This window comes from Sturnira hondurensis, unplaced genomic scaffold (assembly GCF_014824575.4).
Source record: "Sturnira hondurensis isolate 20B ecotype Veracruz unplaced genomic scaffold, ASM1482457v3 Scaffold0007865, whole genome shotgun sequence".
Taxonomy (NCBI): Eukaryota; Metazoa; Chordata; class Mammalia; order Chiroptera; family Phyllostomidae; genus Sturnira; species Sturnira hondurensis.
The window spans coordinates 2,797,523-2,815,747 of record NW_028080496.1 but is presented as its reverse complement, the minus strand read 5'-3'; the positions used below and the strand labels follow the sequence as shown (position 1 = coordinate 2,815,747).

The 18,225-nt window shown below is 57.7% G+C and overlaps 1 protein-coding gene across 1 annotated transcript in view; it reads left to right on the top strand.

The window, feature by feature from the left end:
- The window catches only part of SLC28A1 (solute carrier family 28 member 1), a 29,097-nt gene extending 11,271 nt beyond the window's left edge, over positions 1 to 17,826 (top strand). Inside the window, 12 exon segments of the mRNA XM_037053543.1 lie at positions 749 to 826; positions 5,519 to 5,599; positions 6,725 to 6,805; positions 7,821 to 7,946; positions 10,651 to 10,781; positions 12,277 to 12,445; positions 12,576 to 12,773; positions 15,036 to 15,117; positions 15,785 to 15,883; positions 16,016 to 16,042; positions 16,045 to 16,126; positions 16,347 to 17,826. Coding sequence (XP_036909438.1) covers positions 749 to 826; positions 5,519 to 5,599; positions 6,725 to 6,805; positions 7,821 to 7,946; positions 10,651 to 10,781; positions 12,277 to 12,445; positions 12,576 to 12,773; positions 15,036 to 15,117; positions 15,785 to 15,883; positions 16,016 to 16,042; positions 16,045 to 16,126; positions 16,347 to 16,422 — 1,230 coding nt within the window. The 3' untranslated portion in view covers positions 16,423 to 17,826.
- The last annotated feature ends 399 nt before the right edge of the window (positions 17,827 to 18,225 follow it).

Here is an 18,225-nt window from a genome sequence, read left to right as displayed (position 1 = left end):
AGCGACCCTGGGTCTGCCCTTTGCATTGCAGACGGCCATGCCGAGCCCAGGGAGTTCAGGCAGAGCCAGGCCTAGAGCTGGGTCATTGGGTTTCCGGTCCGGTGACGTGTCTTCCTCATAGTCTAAGTCAGTGACGTCTTGCCCACCTCCCAAAGAACATCCCTAGTAACAGCAGTAACGTGTTCAAATCGTGTGAATGGTCGCCACAGATTTTGAGTTTGGACCTTCCGTCAGGAGAGAGAAACTGAGGGAGGTGGGCAGGAATCAGCCCTGTCACACACTGAACTTTTTCCTGGCCTCTGGGAGGCCCTGTCCCGTGGATGAACCCTGGTCCGTGCGTGTGCCAGGGGCTTTCAGAGCAAAGGTGGGGCGGGCGAGGGAGGAATTATAACAGATGCTCCATGGCCAAGAAACTCCCTTCCTCCCGAGATGCACTCATCACAGATCTTCATTCACAGCCCCCTCTCTGTGCCATGCACGCTCTCACGCAAACACATGTGCACACTCACACACGCACGCACACACACACACACTCGCCAGGATTGGGGCTTGTCCCCCACGCGGGAGTGGCTTCTTTGGTGCTGAGCTCGGAAGCTTCCTTTCTGTTCTTTCCACGAATCATGTGGCCCCAGTCCAAGGCCCTCAGCCTCCCCCCCTCCCCGCCCCCGTCAGCCTGGGGAAGTCTTCTCTGAGTTTGCGCAGATTTTCAGAGTCCCCACAGCTTCCTGCTGGCCACAGTCCAGCTNAGATCTTCCTGAGTTACACGGAGGCCGTCTCCAGCTTCGTATTCGGGGAAGCTCTGGTCAAGGATGTCTTTGCCTTTCAGGTCAGCCGACTCTTGAGCCACGAGGCTTTCCTGGCCGGCCTGCCATTGCCAGGCTAGTGAGGGGTCCCAGCACGCTGTGCGGGCCAGGCCTGGGGTGAGGGGGTGAGGGAACCCTGGAAGCTAACAGTGCTTAAGCCTCAGGCCCTGGGAGGGGCTCTGGCAATGCGATTGCAAGGCTTGGTGGTATGTTTTTGCTGATGTTACTGTGTCCTTCATCTCTTCTGCCTCTCTGGAAGAAGGTGCACATGCCTGTTACTTGCACGCCTCCCCGAACCACCCCTTAGAACCACGAATTCATGGCCCATCAGGTTGCGAGGATGCTCAGCGACCCTGGGTCTGCCCTTTGCATTGCAGACGGCCATGCTGAGTCCAGGGAGTTCGGGCAGAGCCAGGCCTAGAGCTGGGTCATTGGGTTTCCGGTCCGGCGATGTGTCTTCCTCATAGTCTAAGTCAGTGACGTCTTGCCCACTTCCCAAAGAGCATCCCTAGTAACAGCAGTAACGTGTTTAAATCACGTGAATGGTCGCTACAGATTTTGTGTTTGGACCTTCCGTCAGGAGAGAGAAACTGAGGGAGGTGGGCAGGAATCAGCCCCGTCACACACTGAACTTTTTCCTGGCCTCTGGGAGGCCCTGTCCCGTGGATGAACCCTGGTCCGTGCGCGTGCCAGGGGCTTTCAGAGCAAAGGTGGGGCGGGCGAGGGAGGAATTATAACAGATGCTCCGTGGCCAAGAAACTCCCTTCCTCCCGAGATGCACTCATCACAGATCTTCATTCACAGCCCCCTCTCTGTGCCGTGCACGCTCTCACGCAAACACATGTGCCCACTCACACACGCGCGCACACACACACACACTCGCCAGGACTGGGGCTTGTCCCCCACGCGGGAGTGGCTTCTTTGGTGCTGAGCTGAACCGAAGACTCGGAAGCTTCCTTTCTGTTCTTTCCACGAATCATGTGGCCCCAGTCCAAGGCCCTCAGCCTCCCCCCCCCCCCGCCCCCGTCAGCCTGGGGAAGTCTTCTCTGAGCTTGCGCAGATTTTCAGAGTCCCCACAGCTTCCTGCTGGCCACAGTCCAGCTCAGCACCCCTCCAGGAAGCCGAGCCCCAGCCTGAGGCTCCTTCAGCCACACACCCCCCTCGCCCCCCCAGTCCCGCCCGGTTGCCGTGGCAGCCACCTCCCAGCTGCATCGTTGTGATTAGTCGCTCCACCTTGGCTTGGCTCTATCTCCCTTCTGGTAACTTTCCACCCACATGACAGCTCCCCCCGCCCCCTGCCAGGCTCCGCATTCTTCCTGGGCCGGGCTGACCTGGAGCACGCGGTCACTCACTCACTCACTCATTCGCGGACACTCTGGCCTCTGCTGCTCGCCCCCGCTTCCTGGGCTCAGCACTGCTGCCCACCCGGTCTCCCCCAGGAGCCCCGAGGGGGAAGCGACATGCTCTCACCTCCTGAGGGTTTCAGGACATCTGCCTGGTGCAGCCCTTGCAATCCCCAATGATCAACAGTGCCGAATTTTGCAAAAAATAAAATAAAATAATCAAGTAAGATAGGGATGAAAAAATTAAGATAAGGACTGAAAGGTGCCAATGGATTTGGTAATTAAGGGGTCACTGGTCACCTTGGCACTGCTTTCAGGGGCAGGACTGGGCAATACACGGAGACCGGAGTTGGGATGAGAGTGGCGGGGGATGGGACAATTGGCCCAGGAGGGGCCAGTCAGAGCGCGGCACCTGCAGGGAGGTCTCCTGGGGGACCTGGACAGGCAGAGACAGGGGGAGGGGCTCGGTGGTGACATCGCTCTGGGCAGAAGGGTGTTGTGTCCAGCATAGACGCTTCCACCTCCAAGGAACCTGCTAGGCTTTGGGGCTTTGTGGTTCATTGTTGCCCGGGGCTGGTGACCAGCGGTCTGCAGTGCTTGGGCCTTGGGGCAGTGAGGGACCCCCCAGGTAGCCTCGGGAGGTCATGGAGAGCCCAGCTCAGCACCCTCCAGGGGGAGGAAGGGCGGGCCTAGTCCGAGTGGGTTTCGACCTGTGGAACCGAACCTTGTTTCCTGGGGAGGACACGGCCTCTGCTCGGAGGGTGTGGCTCTCGGAGGGTGGTGTCCAGGCCAGCAGGCCCCAGCAGCCTCTGAGAGGCCAAATTCCCAGGCCCACCCCAGACACACTGAATCTGAGACCCTGGGGGCGGCCCCAAATTTGCACTCCTGGTGGGTTCTCAGGCCATTCTGCTGACCCAGGGAACACTCAGAGACCCACCGGCTGAGGGGGGCTAGACCTTTCGTCTCCCTTGAGTGATAGGTGAGCGCTGGTACTAGCAGGGGCAGCCCGAGCCGAGTTTCTGTACAGTGGCGGTCAGGACCCTCCGGCGCAGCCGCACCCTGGGCTCAGGCCCTCCGTGGAGGGTCTCCCTGGAGACGGAGAAAGGGCCCAGAGGGCGGGCCCAGAGCAGAGCTCCCCTGGGGTCAGGTCAGGGGCTTGGCCACCTGCTTGGTGGACAGGGCGTCCTCTGTGTCTTTGCAGGTGTGTGACCTTGGGCAGGTAGCCAACATCTCACAGCCTCAGTGGCCCCACTTGGGGAGTGAAGTTTCCTGGCTGGGAGATCACACCCACACCAACCTCAGGGACGTTCTTCAGTATTAAGCGTTCTACCTTAGCAAACTGGGGCTCCCTCTCTTCCATTCCATTTATCTTCCCTGCCTGGACAGTCACCATTTAATCCAAAACGCAGCTTCCCTTTCACCAGAGAGCCAGCCCCACCTCACAGATAGAAAATGTCTCTTGGCCACTGCCTGGAGAAAGTCTAATTCTGCAGTCGGGTCCCAGGCCCTGGGCACAGTCCCTCCTGGCTCCGGCCTCCCCAGCGGCCCTGCCAGCCTGTGGAGCCGTCCCCTCGCATGACAGATTGGACAGGCCGTCTAGACAGTACGTGACCTTCGATGCGTCTCCCTCCCAGGGACGGTAGTGTGACGTCAGCAGCCCTCGTGTTGGGGGGGGAGGGGGGCGTGTGTCCGGCACCCGGCAGTCAGGGGCAGTCACGGGGTGGGAAGGCTTTCTCCAGCCAGGGCCGTTGTTCCCGGTCAGGTGACATCCCTCCCCCCTCCGCCTCGTAGCAAAGCGGGTGACAGATGTCAAGTGCAGCAGGTCTGGAGGAACCCCACAGCCCTTGCCTTGGAAAGGAACCCACCTCCCTCGTCTTGTCTCTCATCACCAGGGGCGCCCTGTGGGGTGGACCCGGACGGCCATCCTTGTGCATTTTGAACTAGAGCCTAAATCGATTGCTTAAGATTCCTTCCTCTGAAAAACAAACACAGCCCTTCCTCCCCTTCCCTCCCCGCAGGCCCCCCTTCCTGCCACACAGCCAAGCCTCTGCACAGAGCTTCATCCTTGCTCTCGCTACCCCTCCCTGCCCCACTTCTCGGTTTGTGGGCGCCCGGCCTCTGTCCCCAGCCCTTGTCTGACACTGTCTCAGCTAGACGGCCAGGGCCTGCTGAATCGCCAGGTGCCAAGGTCCATCTCAGTCCTCATTTTTCTCAAGTTCTCTGAGGCATCTGGCCCAGCTGACCGGCCGTGCCTTCCGGAAAGGCCGTCCCCGTGTCCCTTCTCTGTCTCTCCGTGCCCCTCTCCCGGCCCCTCTGCTCCCTGACCACGACCCTAGGGCCCTGGCCAGACTCATTGCTCTTCTCCCTCAGGGCTGTTGCCTCTGAACGGCATCCACCCCTTGGCCTCAAGCTGCACAGCTGTGCAAAGGAGCCCGGCATGGAGGCCAGGCCCAGGCCTCCCCTCTGGGCTCCTGACCCTCCTGCCCGCTCTCCGACTTGGATGTCCTCCAGGCGTCTCGAACCCGGCAGGTCCAAAACCGAGCTGATGAGCTTGCCCCACACCTCTCCCCTCCCTGCCCAAGCTCCCCGCTCTGAACAGTGCCCGCCCGTTGTAGGAGAGTAGAGAAGCAGGTGAGAAAGTGGACATAGAGAAAGAAGGAAACAAACCAGCCACCGTCCCAGCACACACAAGCCACTACCCGGGCTGTGGGGGCGCTCCGGATCCAGCGTCCTTTCGGGGGCTTGCCGTCCTGATTTCCCCGAGCCACATCTCAGCGCAAGAACGCGCCGCAACTCTGCGTAACTGCCCGTGAGCGCACCGTAAACTGTGCTGTTAAATCTGCAACAGAGAACACATTCCAACAGAACGAAAGGGAGTAGGGTGCCTCCCTCCCACGCCGAGCCCCCAAACCTCTCCACGGGGAGGTCCTTCTAGCTCTGTTGTGTCCCCACTCACGGGCACCTCCCCTTTTCCCGTGAACAGCCCATCTTGGGCATCACCCCAGACCTGCCCAGTGAAGGCTGCCTTGTTCTCGCTTCCCAACTCCACCGCTCCGTGGCGTGGCCATTCCTCGGGTCACAAAACTCACCCTCCATTTGTCCTCGTGGCCTGTGCTGGGGGCCGTAAATCAGCCTGCCGGGAGGCGGCCCTGGGGTGGGGCGCTGGCCCGGAGGCAAGGTGGTAGGTGTCAGAGGTGTTCTGAAGGCCCACAGACGTGGTTCCGTGCACTGAATTCCGAGCTGCTTCTGTCAGACCCCAGGGTGGCCGGGCCTGGGTTGGAGTGGGCTGTCCAGTGTCTCCAAGGCCCGGCCCGGCCCCGGCCCCTGCTACCTGCTGCCGTCTCACCCACGACCTCTGCTCTTCCCCGGCAGGTTCTGACCATCATTGTTTTCTCTAGCTGCGTCATGTCAGCCCTCTACCACGTGGGCCTCATGCAGCGGGTGATCCTGAAGGTGAGTCCTGGCGCCGTGGCCCGAGCTCTCCCAGAGACTGGGACTCTCCCAGAATGCTTTGCTCCCAGGGTCTACACTTTCTCCAGCCTACAGCTAACCAGGCATCTTTCCACGGAGTCCCTTGTTGTGCTACTAAGGAGAAATGGCGTCAAAATCCAAGGTGAAGTTGGTAGCACGGAGGCTGCATCGGGAAGTTATGTTAGGGGGAAAAATGTAATTTAGACCAAAAAGATCTTGCCAGACTGGAGCAGGGGGCCACGGGATGCAGCAGACAGCCTTGGGCCCCACAGAACATGCGGGGCCTTTGTCTGACGGGGCTCAGAGTAAACCTGCGCCATCAGGTGACCGCCAGGAAGTCGAAACCCGCCTGTGGCCACATTAACAGTTCAGTGTGTGAGGCAGTGACGCCCGAACCTGGAGAATAGGTTCAACCCAGGGGCGGTGACAAACTGAGCCATCCACGGGGGAGCCACAGGGCCAAACACCGTGCCCTCCAGAGAAGGGCTGGAGCGGGTGGGGCCGCTGGGCCTGGGGGAGAGAAGGCCGGGGCAGAGGCCAGGCATGGCAGCAGCCTGCAGACACGGAGAGGCCAGCAGGGAGGGCGGCCTGGGGCGTGGGGGCGGCCCCTGAGAGGTGAGGGGAAACAGATTTCCCGTTCCTCCTCTCACACAGTGCTTCCTGAAGCCTTTTCTTCTTTTTGGGGGGGTGAGGGTGGGGGATAGAACTGTAGCTCCGTAGCAGGTTAATAAATGCTGCTAGGTGAAGGGCCCCGCGGTCAGGTGACTTAGTGAAGCTGACTGGTGTGAGCGAGTCCTGGGCAGGACTTCTCAGAGCCTTCCCTGAGCTGATACGTGTGGGTTACGTCCAAGGCGTGCGCATACAGTAACGCCCCAGTACACTTGACCAAGAAATCCTTCCTCCCTCCCCCGCCCCTGTGGGTGATAAACGCCCCCTTGATGGAGGTCGGGAATGGGAAGGTGAATAGACCTTTGGGGGGAAATGTGGGTGAGGGGCTCCTACCTGGGTTGGGAGCTGGAGGGAAGGCTTGTAAGGTCATCCCACCCCAGCTCTGTCTGCCCCTGGGGCTCGCAGACGGCAGCCCCCAAGTCCTCCGCTTCCTTCTAGATTGCCTGGCTGATGCAGGTCACCATGGGAACCACGGCCACTGAGACCCTGAGCGTGGCTGGAAGCATCTTTGTGAACCAGGTGGGTGCCGCTGCCCGCTGCCCTCACGCCGATCGCCAGCCTCCCCAGGAGGCCAGGCGCCCGGGTCCTTGGGGCTTGGACTTGGGCAGCGGCAGAGCCTGGGAGCCTTCCCCCAGGGTCGCCAAAGGCGGCCACCCCCCCCAGGGATGCACTTTGCCTGCTGGGTCCTGCCAGGGAGGACGGTGTCCGTCTGGCACCTCTGACCGCTCTAGGCCTCGGCTGCCTTCATCAGCCTGGAGACTCGCAAGCCCTCGAGGTGCAGGTCCGACTTTCTCCTTCCATTCACAAGCAAACTGAGGCTGGCGTGGGGATGGCTGGCTAAGGCCCCACAAGATAAGCCAGGGCTTAGAATCCCAGTTTTTCCTTCCTGACCAGGGTTCTTTCCACGACATCATTTTGTCTTTTTTTTTTTTTAACTTCCTCTTTCTGGAAATGTGTTTTTCACAAGTAAATGTGGCTCTATCAGCCCTGAGCCTCTTTCTGAACGTCTGACCCTCCTGCCAGTGGGGGGTCTCCGCCAACCATTCCGCCGTCCCAGCCCATCTGGCCAACGTTTCAGTTGCTGGGAGACATACTTGCCTTTCTGGTAACCACCAGGTTTCATTAGAAGCTCTGGACTGGAGTTACATCTGCTTAGCGTCCTTTGTGTAAGAAGAGGTCATTCTCTGAACTTCTCTTGTCCTCTGTTTGCTCCCCTGAAAATTGGGGGTGCTCTCTTTTTTTCTCAGAAGGTTATGAGTGCAAATGTGAGGTGCTCGGTGGGGTGCTTGGATGTAGGGAGCCCTGTACAGGGGAGCGCTGGCAGGCCAAGAGGGAGGACTGGGGGGTCCTTGCACAGAGACAGGCCGACACCATCTCGCAGAGAGGCCCAGTTAGGGGCAGGCCACGGCGCTCACCTGACTCGCTGTCTCTTCCCTGGGGACCCCTGCCCACTCCCAGCTGGGGGAGATCCGCAGGGGCCTGTGCCCGCCCAGCCAGCTCTGTCCTGTTTGTCCGACGTTGTCCCTGTTTGCAGACGGAGGCCCCTCTGCTCATTCGGCCCTACCTGGAGGACATGACCCTCTCCGAGATCCATGTGGTCATGACCGGGGGCTACGCCACCATTGCCGGCTCCCTGCTGGGCGCCTACATCTTCTTCGGGGTATGAACACACTCTTGATGACCCTACAACTTGCTCTCATCCTATTGGAGAACATCTGTCTGTCGGTTTGAAAATAACGTCCCTTTGATCTGGTTAGGAATATGAGGGTGCAGAAATATTTTCACACGTGGTCACAAAATGCAAAACTCCATCCTACAATAGAAAAACAAAACAAAAAAACAGAAACAACGCACGTGACAAGCAGTAAGGGGGTGCATGGGTAAGTCCATCCCTACCACGAATACCGGTTGGTCCTGGAGGGAGTGAGGTGGGCCTGGCACAGCCCCTAATGCTGTGCGTATACAGGTCGGGGCAGGACAGAGTGACCCCCCAGTCCCCTTCTCTGGTCCCAAATTGCACCTGTCCCTCTCATCTCTCTCCTTAGAGGCAGCTGAAGGGTGTGGGCTAGAGGACAGGCCTGCTTGCTCCTGCTTGGTCCCTCCTTTGCTCAGGACACGCGGGTGGCAGCAGTCACCTCCAGGTCCCTTGGAGCTCCCTGGGCAGAGAGGCAGCTGTGTGACTTTTCAGGAAGGCCTCTTGGCTTTGTCCCCTGGCCTGGCACCCTCCCCTCTAGAATTCTAGACTCTCCTGATTCATACCTTGTCTCACTGAGGCTTAGGAAGGGCCCATCAGCACTGGGGAACCCCCCACTCCCCCCCCCCCCCATGGAAACGGATGGAGGAAGGAGTTTGGTATTTCAGAGCTGCTCCTGAAGCTTCTTCCATGGTAGTGTATTAGGGGAGGGAACACCTCGTAGTTTCAGGACTTAGGGGCTTTCACTGTCTTCACCTTGTTCCAGGCCTCACGGCCAGTGTAAAGAACGGCGTTCTTTCTACTGCATGCGCGTGGCTGCCATTAACTTCAGGCTAAGATCCTGGAGCAACTGGGTCCCTTTTCCGCAATCTGCCTTCTAACTCATCCTGCTCTCTTTGCCTTTCTCAGGCAGAAGTCTAGGCCTAGCCCCAGGCGGCAGGGCCTCCCCCACTGAAGGGGCCTGGGCACCCACTTCCCTGTAGCTCTACAGAGGGTATGCAGGCTGCCAGGGCGGACCAGGCGGCTGTGGGGCTCCGTTCCCAGCCAGGGGTGTGGCAGCCCCCAGGCTACCTACCACCCAGCACAGCTGCGCAGGTGAAAAGTCTGGTATCTGAGAAGCTCTTTTCTGCCCCCACCTGGCTCCTGGCCGCCACTGCAGCAGCCGGGGGACCTCTCACAGCCGGGCCTTCTTCCCATCCTCTCCCCTGGCCTTTCACGCCCTCCTCCACGCACTTTCTCTGCGTAGAGCTGATGGCTGTGCCCCAGCCCCTGAATTCCAGGAAGATCCCTCTTGCTCTCTCCTTTGTTTTCGTTGCTGAGCCCCTGGCTCCCTTTGCCCTGCATCCCTCCTATCGCTAATATCTGGACATTTCTAGACCCGTGCTGTCTCACACAGCGGCCGCTTGACCCCACACGGCTGTTCTGAAATGAGATCCCCTGTGAGACTCAGTGGGGAAAAGAATTAATCCACCTTACTGATATGTTTAATATTGATTGCATGGATGGAAAGAGAATATTTTGGATCTATTGGGTTAGATAAAATATATTATTAAAATGAACGTTAGCTGCTTCTCTTGATTGTTGTAACTGGCCACTGGAACCCTTAGCATCACAGACGTGGTTCACGTTATATTTGCCGTGGGCATCAGTGCTCTCTAGACTTTCTCTCGGGCCTGAGGTCCCCGGGGCCCCTCGACTGAGTCCTTCCATGGCGGCTGACACTTATACCCTTGTCACCGTGTTTCCCAAAGATGCTCAAGCAAGCACCAGCTCTCTGCACTACCCCTGGGAACTGGTCTCTCTACCCACCCGCCTGGTTCAGGGGCCACCATGAGAGGAGGTTTAGATGTGGCCAGAGGCCGGGTGGGGAGGCACAGAGCGGGCCGGGCACGGATGCTCCCCAGTCAGTGGGGCAAGAGGGGAGCCCCTGGGACAGATCGGTAGGGTCCTGGGCAGGGCCAATGCACATCTAGCAGTTAGTTTCCGCATCTGTAGAATGGGCAGGATTCCTGCCCACCTCACAGCAATAGGAATTAGATGCAACAATAGACAGAAAGCACCTGGCAGGGTGTGGAAGACGTGGTCATTCTTTCTCTGGCATATGAGGGTCCGAAACCCACCCTTTGGAAGCCAGGCCCTTTTCACGCTCTGTAGTTGTCTGGACGTATTTTCTTCCTCAGTAAGGATCTTTTTGAAAGTTCAAAGGGGAAGCGCACACTGTGTGTCTCTCCCTAACCTGAGCCGGGGGACACTGGAACTGAATGCATTCCTGACCAGGGTTCTGGTGGCAGCGCCTGGGGTCGTCTGGGCCTCGGGGAACAGCCAGCAATGGGGAGGAGGTGTGTGAGCTGACCCAGTGGCCCAGGGAGCCCTGTCTGCGCAGGATGCGCCCCTGTTTAGGGCGGGGGCAGGAACTGACCAGCTGGGGCATTGGAGGCTGTGGCCGTGACTGGCTTGCCAGGAACGAAACACTGGTAGGATGTGTTCCCTGCTGGGACTCCAGGTGACCAACCAGGGGTACCCTCCAGGCCGCAGGAAGGGGGAGGGTCCCAGCCAGTGGAGGGACAGTCCCAAGATTACCCAAGGATACCCAAGAGGTGCTGCCCTGGGCCGCACCGTTCGGCCCCCACACATCCCCCCCACCCGGCAACTCCCTCCCTCACTGTCCCAGATCGACGCTGCCCCCTTGATCACTGCCTCTGTGATGGCCGCCCCTTGTGCTGCGGCCCTCTCTAAGCTGGTCTACCCGGAGGTGGAGGAGTCCAAGTTCAGGAGTGAGGAAGGCGTGAAACTGAGCTCCGGGTGAGCACAGGGGGAGCGCCTACAGAGGGGCCAGCGGGGGTGGGGGGGTGGGGGGGAGGTGGGGACAGGAGCAGAGGCAGGAATAGCACTGAACCCCATTTTCTCTGCTCTTCCACCAAGCCCAGGCCCACCACTCTGCTGAAACTGCTCTCAGCAGGCTTGGCTGAGAAAAACAAGGCCCCCAGTTCTTAGACCTTAACTTCCACGCCGGGACCAGCAGGAAACAATGGGCTGGAGACGGCCCAGGGCTTGGGGCTGTGGGCTGGAGTGTGCGGCGGAGAGGCGGTGAGAAGTCTCTGTGGCCCCTTCTCCACCCACCTGGAGTTCAGACCGCCAGGGTGTCGTCACACACTCACATATGGAGCGCTGTTGGGGACCTCACTCACCTCCTAACGTCCCGACATCACAGACTTAACAGCGGCCGTGTAACATCTAACCCTCGAAACGTGTTGAAAAGGTGCCACTTTGATGAGTGTGCTGCGGGGTACACTCCCCAGCCGTAGCCTCCAGTCTGCCCAAAGGTCCAAAGCAGCGTGGCCCTAGAGAAATACGATGCCAGCCACAGCTATCATGTTAGAACTTAAAAAAAAAAAGGTATTATGTATGTATTTTTAGAGTGGGTAAGGGAGGGAGAAACAGAGGGAGTGAAATATTGATGTGAGAGAGAAACATCGATCCATCAGTCGTTGGCCTCTCACATGCCCCCTACTGGGGACCTGGTCTGCAACCCAAGCATGTGCCCTGACTGGGAATTGAACCAGCAACCTTTCAGCTCACTGGCCAGTGCTCAATCCACCAAGCTATATCTATAATTTTACATTTCCTATTTGTCGTCTTTTAAAAAATGTAAAAAGAAACAGATGATTTTTTAGAAGATTTTCTTTCTTTATTTTTTAGAGAAGGGAAGGGAGGAAGAAGGAGAGAAACATCAATGTGTGGTTGCCTCTTGCATGCCCCCACACTGGGGACCTGGCCCACAACCCAGGCATGTGCCCTGACTGGGAATCGAACCAGCGACCCTTGGTTCATAGGCCAGTGCTCAGTCCACTGAGCCACACCACCCAGGGCAACACAGATGATTTTAATAAAAATATTTTATTTAATGTAATATATTCAAAATACCATTATTTCAACATGTAAAAAATAGAAATGTAATCATTTTATAAAATAATTTTATTTTTACATTGTACTTTATTTTGTATCTGCAAAGCCCGGTGTGTCACTTACTCTTACAACACACTTTGGTTCTGAGCGGTCTCCTTTCAAGTGCGCAGAAGACATGCGTGGCTGACCGCTTCCGCCTCAGCCACCCTGCGTTGAAGGCCTCATCCTGGGTCTGGGACCAGCCCCTTTCTTTCTCTGGCTGTCAGAGGGGAAAGTAGAACCTTCGGCTCAGAAGTACATTGTCCAGGGCTCTTCTCTGACCTCCATGGGAGGAGGGGCCCTGCTGTTGGTGGGGACAGACCAGTAAGATGGCTCTCGACCCCAACAACAGAGACGCCCAGAACTTCTTAGAGGCTGCCAGCACTGGGGCCACCATGTCCGTGAGGGTCCTGGCTAACATCGCGGCCAACCTCATCGCCTTCCTGGCGGCACTGGACTTCATCAACGCTGCCCTCTCCTGGCTGGGGGACCTGGTGGACGTTGAGGGGCTCAGCTTCCAGGTACAGCTCTGGGCGGCCGGCTGGGCCTGTGGAGGGGGTAGCCCAGGCACTGGGGTGGGGGCGGGGGGTGGACACCCAGCAGGGCCCGATCAGCCCAGGTCCCAGCAGCCCCTCTTGCCTTGTGCCTCAGCTGCTCTGCTCCTACGTCCTGCGGCCCGTGGCTTTCTTGATGGGCGTGGCCTGGGAGGACTGCCCCGTGGTGGCTGAGCTGCTGGGGATCAAGCTGGTCCTGAACGAGTTTGTGGCCTATCAGGAGCTGTCCCAGTACAAGCAGCGCCGCCCGGCGGGGGCCGAGGAGTGGGTCGGCGGCAAGAAGCAGTGGATCTCCGTGAGTGTCCCAGTCCCCTCCCTGAGGCAGGGGCATGACACCTGCGCTGTCCGCCCTGCTCCCTGGGCCTGCGGTGACATTCAGCCTCTCCTTTTATTTATTAATTTCTAGAGGGAAGGGAAGGAGAAAGAGAGGGCGAGAAACATCATACTGGCAGCCCTTAGGTTCGCTTTGGTTTGCAGGCCCACCCTCAAATCCACTGAGCTACACCAGCGAGGGCATTTTCTTTGGTTCTTTCAAAGAGACTTTACGTAGTGTTCATTTTAGTATCCATACGTTACTGTAGCCAGGTTTATTCCCCACCCACTATTGTGACATAAGCATCATTGTCGATGTCTGTATCCCCGCTTATTTAAGCGACCCCCCGCTGTCCGGCCATTCAGGGTAAGGCCGTTACTTGGCGATTATCCGCGAGGCTGAAAGGAACAGGTTGTGTACAGAACTTTTGCCTGCTCTCCGCTCACTTCCTCGGGAGCGTTCCCAGATAAGGGGGGACTGGATCGAGCGGCGTGAGCCCTCCCGTGGTTGCTGCCAGCGACTTTCCCAAAGGGTTCCAGCAGCTGGAATCCCCGCCCCACCCCCCACCCCAGCTGTGCCCGTGAGCCTGGACTTTCCCACACACTGAACAGCATGAAGGAGCCTCTTCAAAAAAGAAGTTTTGCTATCTGAATGGATGAATAATAGGTCACTGTTTTAACGTGTGTTTCTTGGGGTTACTAGGAACTTTTAACATGAATAATTTTTTTTGTCTTTCAAGTTATGTATTTTTTTAAAATTGTAAAGGAATGTACTCTTTAAAAAGAAAGAGTAAAAAAAACNCAAGAAGCAGTGGATCTCCGTGAGTGTCCCGGTCCCCTCCCTGAGGCAGGGGCATGACACCTGCGCTGTCTGCCCTGCTCCCTGGGCCTGCGGTGACATTCAGCCTCTCGTTTTATTTATTAATTTCTAGAGGGAAGGGAAGGGAAGGAGAAAGAGAGGGCGAGAAACATCAATATGTGGTTGCCTCTTGCATGCCCCCTACTGGCAGCCCTTAGGTTCGCTTTGGTTTGCGGGCCCACCCTCAAATCCACTGAGCTACACCAGCGAGGGCGTTTTCTTTGGTTCTTTCAAAGAGACTTTACGTAGTGTTCATTTTAGTATCCATACGTTACTGTAGCCAGGTTTATTCCCCACCCACTATTGTGACATAAGCAGCATTGTCGATGTCTGTATCCCCGCTTATTTAAGCGACCCCCCACTGTCCGGCCATTCAGTGTAAGGCCGTTACTTGGCGATTATCCGCGAGGCTGAAAGGAACAGGTTGTGTACAGAACTTTTGCCTGCTCTCCGCTCACTTCCGCGGGAGCGTTCCCAGATGAGGGGGGACTGGATCGTGCGGCGTGAGCCCTCCCGTGGTTGCTGCCAGCGACTTTCCCAAAGGGTTCCGGCAGCTGGAATCCCCGCCCCACCCCCCACCCCAGCTGTGCCCGTGAGCCTGGACTTTCCCACACACTGAACAGCATGAAGGAGCCTCTTCAAAAAAGAAGTTTTGCTATCTGAATGGATGAATAATAGGTCACTGTTTTAACGTGTGTTTCTTGGGGTTACTAGGAACTTTTAACATGAATAATTTTTTTTGTCTTTCAAGTTATGTATTTTTTTAAAATTGTAAAGGAATGTACTCTTTAAAAAGAAAGAGTAAAAAAAAACCCAGATTCCCCCTCACTGCTCACCCTCCATTCCTGCCACCCTCTCTTCCCCGGGTGCCCGGTGCTCCCCAAACACGGTGCCATCCTTGCCATGGCCCTTCCAGGCCAGTACTGTTGCTCCCATGTTCCAGGCAGGGACATGAAAATGTAAAGAGGCCACTGACTTGCCAAGCCTGGAAGCCAAGTTGGGTGGGCTCCGCGTCCCTGGCTCCCCACCCTCAGCATGACAGCACCCTGGGAGCTCTCCACCTGAGAGGGTCCCGGGAGACAGAAGTGTGAGACCACAAAGAGTAAGGAAGGGGCCGTTTGCCCAAGTGCCCGCTGGGTGCAGAGCTGGACTGAGCAAGCCTGAGAGGCTCTGATGAAGCAGACTGAAGGGCACCTGAGGTGGTGTAGTTCAAACTGACTTATATAAAGGCAGGTGTGCAAGGCCTAGGCCAGGGCAGCACCGAGCACGCCCAAGGTCAAAGACACAGAGAAAGCGGGTGAAGTGAAGGGCAGGGTGCTGGCTGGTGTAGGGTGCTCCCGTCCTGACGGAGGGGAGCCCCTCCTCACTCGTCTTCTGTAATTCCAGGCCAGAGCAGAAATCCTCACGACGTACGCCCTCTGTGGATTTGCCAACATCAGCTCCATCGGGATCGTGCTGGGAGGCCTGAGTGAGTGCTGGGGGCGTCCTGAGCCGTCCGGGCCCTGGACTCCAGGCCCTGCTGTGCAGCAGCCTCCCGGGGATCTGGAGGCCTCAGCTCCCCGCGTTGTCTAAGGCAAGGTTGGAGCCAGGTGGCCATCGAGGCTCCTCCCAGCCTAGGAGTTCCCTGACTCCCTGATTCCAGGCACGGCCCAGGCCAAGTCTGGCCCTGGGATCTGGGAGCCGCAGGAGGTGTGGTGCTGGCCTGTCCCGAGACTCTGGCCTGCCGTTTCCGGCACCCACAGGGGACAGGCAGGCCTGCGGTGCCCAGCTCTCAGCTCTCCAGAGGAACCATTCCCCCTACTTAGTGGGGGAACCAGGACACTGAATTGGCTGGGACACGGAATCTCGGAGAAGCCAAGTGATGGCCTAAATCACTCAGCTAGTGATTGGCTAAGCCTGCATTTAATCCCAGGGCTGCCCAACTCCAGACTCAGGTTCTTTTCCGACCTCCGCCCCCGATGGCGCTTGTGGGGTGCTACCTACTGGCCCAAGTCAGGCCAAGGAAGTGACCTTGGACTCCAAAACCCAGCCAGTGTCAGGGAAGGAAAGGGAGTCCGCAATTGCGGCCAGCGGTGCAGGGCATGGGCAGAGAGGCCCCCTGCGCGCTGGCCCTGAGCTTCCCTGTCCCCTCGCAGTCTCCATGGTCCCCCAGCGGAAGAGTGACTTCTCCCAGATCGTACCGCGGGCACTCTGCACAGGCACCTGCGTGTCCCTGGTGAACTCGTGCGTCGCAGGTGAGCCCTTGCCTGGCAGAGCCGGATTTCCTATTTGGGCCGGGCAAGGGGGCTCCGGTCTCTTCAAGGGGTCCCTGGAGTGGGGGGTGGGGTGCAGAGCAGCGCTGCTCACTGACTGCTCTCCCTGCTCAGGGGTCCTCTACGTGCCCAGGGGGTCAAGGATGACTGCGTGGCCCTCCTGAACTGGACCCTCAGTGGCAGTAGCTTTGAGGTGTATCAGTGCTGCCATGAGGCCTTCCAGAGGTGAGGGCGTGGGGGAAGCCTGGGGCACCAGGGCCCGGGGTAGAAATGTCACAGCTGTGGTTCATGTGGCTGGGGAGGAGGAAGCGGGGCTTGAGAACCAAACTTGGGGAGGAAAGACGCACCCGAGACAGGGAGCAGGGCATTTCCTGGGGCGGCCCAGCCTCAGGTGGCCGGCAGGGCCCATCCTGGGGCTTGGTCTGCAGCCTCTAGTTCCTTCCAGCCCCAGCTCGGAGTTCAGCCCAGGGGCCCTGGACAGCTGCTGTCAACTTTACGGCCACGCGGTCTGTGCACAGTGAGGACAGCGTGCCTCTGTGACTTCCAGAAACTGAAAGTCTCTCCCCAGGAGGCAGCTGACCCCTGCCTCCTCCTCTCTGAGCCTCTCCTTGGAGAAGCCACCTGCCCACTCACACACCTGAGTGGGTGTGTGAGTGAATGAAGGATGCTCCCCACTCTATACCCCTGGGCTGCTGCCCCATTTCCTGCCCATAAATGTGACTTCTGCCTCCTCTTCTCTCCCCTCCTCCACACCCCACAGCACCCTGGTCTTCTCTCCCTCCTGTCCTGCCCCGGGTCTCTCCCACGGACCCTTCCCTTCCTTCACAGTTTCTTACCCTGCTGGCGTTTCAGCCCCTCCTCCCCTCCTGCCTGGACCCTAGGGGCTTACCCCTGCCCCTGGTTTCTCCTGGAGACCTCTCCCCTACTTCCAGAGACCCCCCCATCCCTGCCTACCCCACAGCCCTTCCCAAACTGGTGTCCCGTGAAACATTGTCCCACATGGTGTCCGCAAGGGAAACACCGCACTAAACAGAGTTAGGTTTATTTGTTTTTTCTTTTAAAACTATAGACATGTCAGAGCTCCTGGGGATATGATAGGAGACATTTTCCGAACTGTAAGAACTTGACTGTAAGAACCTTTTTGGTGGAAGTTAGTTGAACATCCCATGGAATACAATTTGGGAAATACTGATTAACGTTGAAACTATTGTATTTGACACAATTGCGCTGCTCGCAATGTTTGCATAGCACAGGTGCCAGGCACTGTGCTCGGGGCTTCGCACGTTCTCACTCCAGGTCTACGACGGCCCTGTGAAGGCAGGCGCTTGGCTTGCCCCCAGATGAGGCCCAGAGAAGTTAAGCAACTTGCTCAAAGTCACACAGCTGGGGAGACGAAGAGGATTTGAACCCAGGCCATCCAGTCCCACAGGCTGCGGTGTTTCATGCCTCTGCTGGGCTGCTGGCAGTCAAGGAACACCGCCGTAGCCTTGCCCTCACCTTCTTCCCCTGCCCTCTCCTCCCACCCCAGCCCCTCAGACCAGCAGGCCAGGCTCTGCTGCGCTCTCCCTGCCCTGAGCCTTCGGCCCCAAAGTCCTGCCCGGAGGCCTGTCACGCAGCACGCCCCACCCTCTGCCTTTGTCCTGCCTGTCCCACAGCCGCGCCACTCAGGTTTTCCGTGGATGTCACGAGAGCTGCGTTCTCTCCAGAAATCCTGTCTGACGGGAGCTACTGTAAGGAGGTCGCTCTTACTTTGTAGCCGAACGGAGACTGAGTAGGGGGGCCACTTTGCTGAACCCCCCATTCCTTTTGGGATCCAGGGCTCAGGCAGCACTTACGTGAATATCATCGAAACAAGAATCTCGCCGTCGCGCTACACACCCCATTTCCTGTCGGGCAGCTCCACTTCTTGGACGGTTCTTCCTGACTTTGCATCAAAAAAGTGTTGCCTTTTCATCCCAGTTTTGCCATTCTGGGCCATCTCTAGTGTTCTTTTTTAAAAATTTATTTATTTACCAAAGTAATTCTTGTTCATGACTTTTAAAAAGGCAGATCGTATGGAAACCTTACAGAAATGTTGTGGCCCTGGCTGGTGTAGCTCAGTGGACTGAGCACCGACCTGTGAAGCAAAGGGTCACTGGTTCGATTCCCAGTCGGGGCTTATGCCTGGGTTACAGGCCAGATCCCCAGTAGGGGGCGCATGAGAGACAACCACACGTTGATGTTTCTCTCTTTCTCTCACCCTCCCTTCCCCTATCTCTAACAATAAACAAATAAAATATTTTTTAAAAATGATGTGACCCCTTTTCTGCACGACCGCCCTTCGA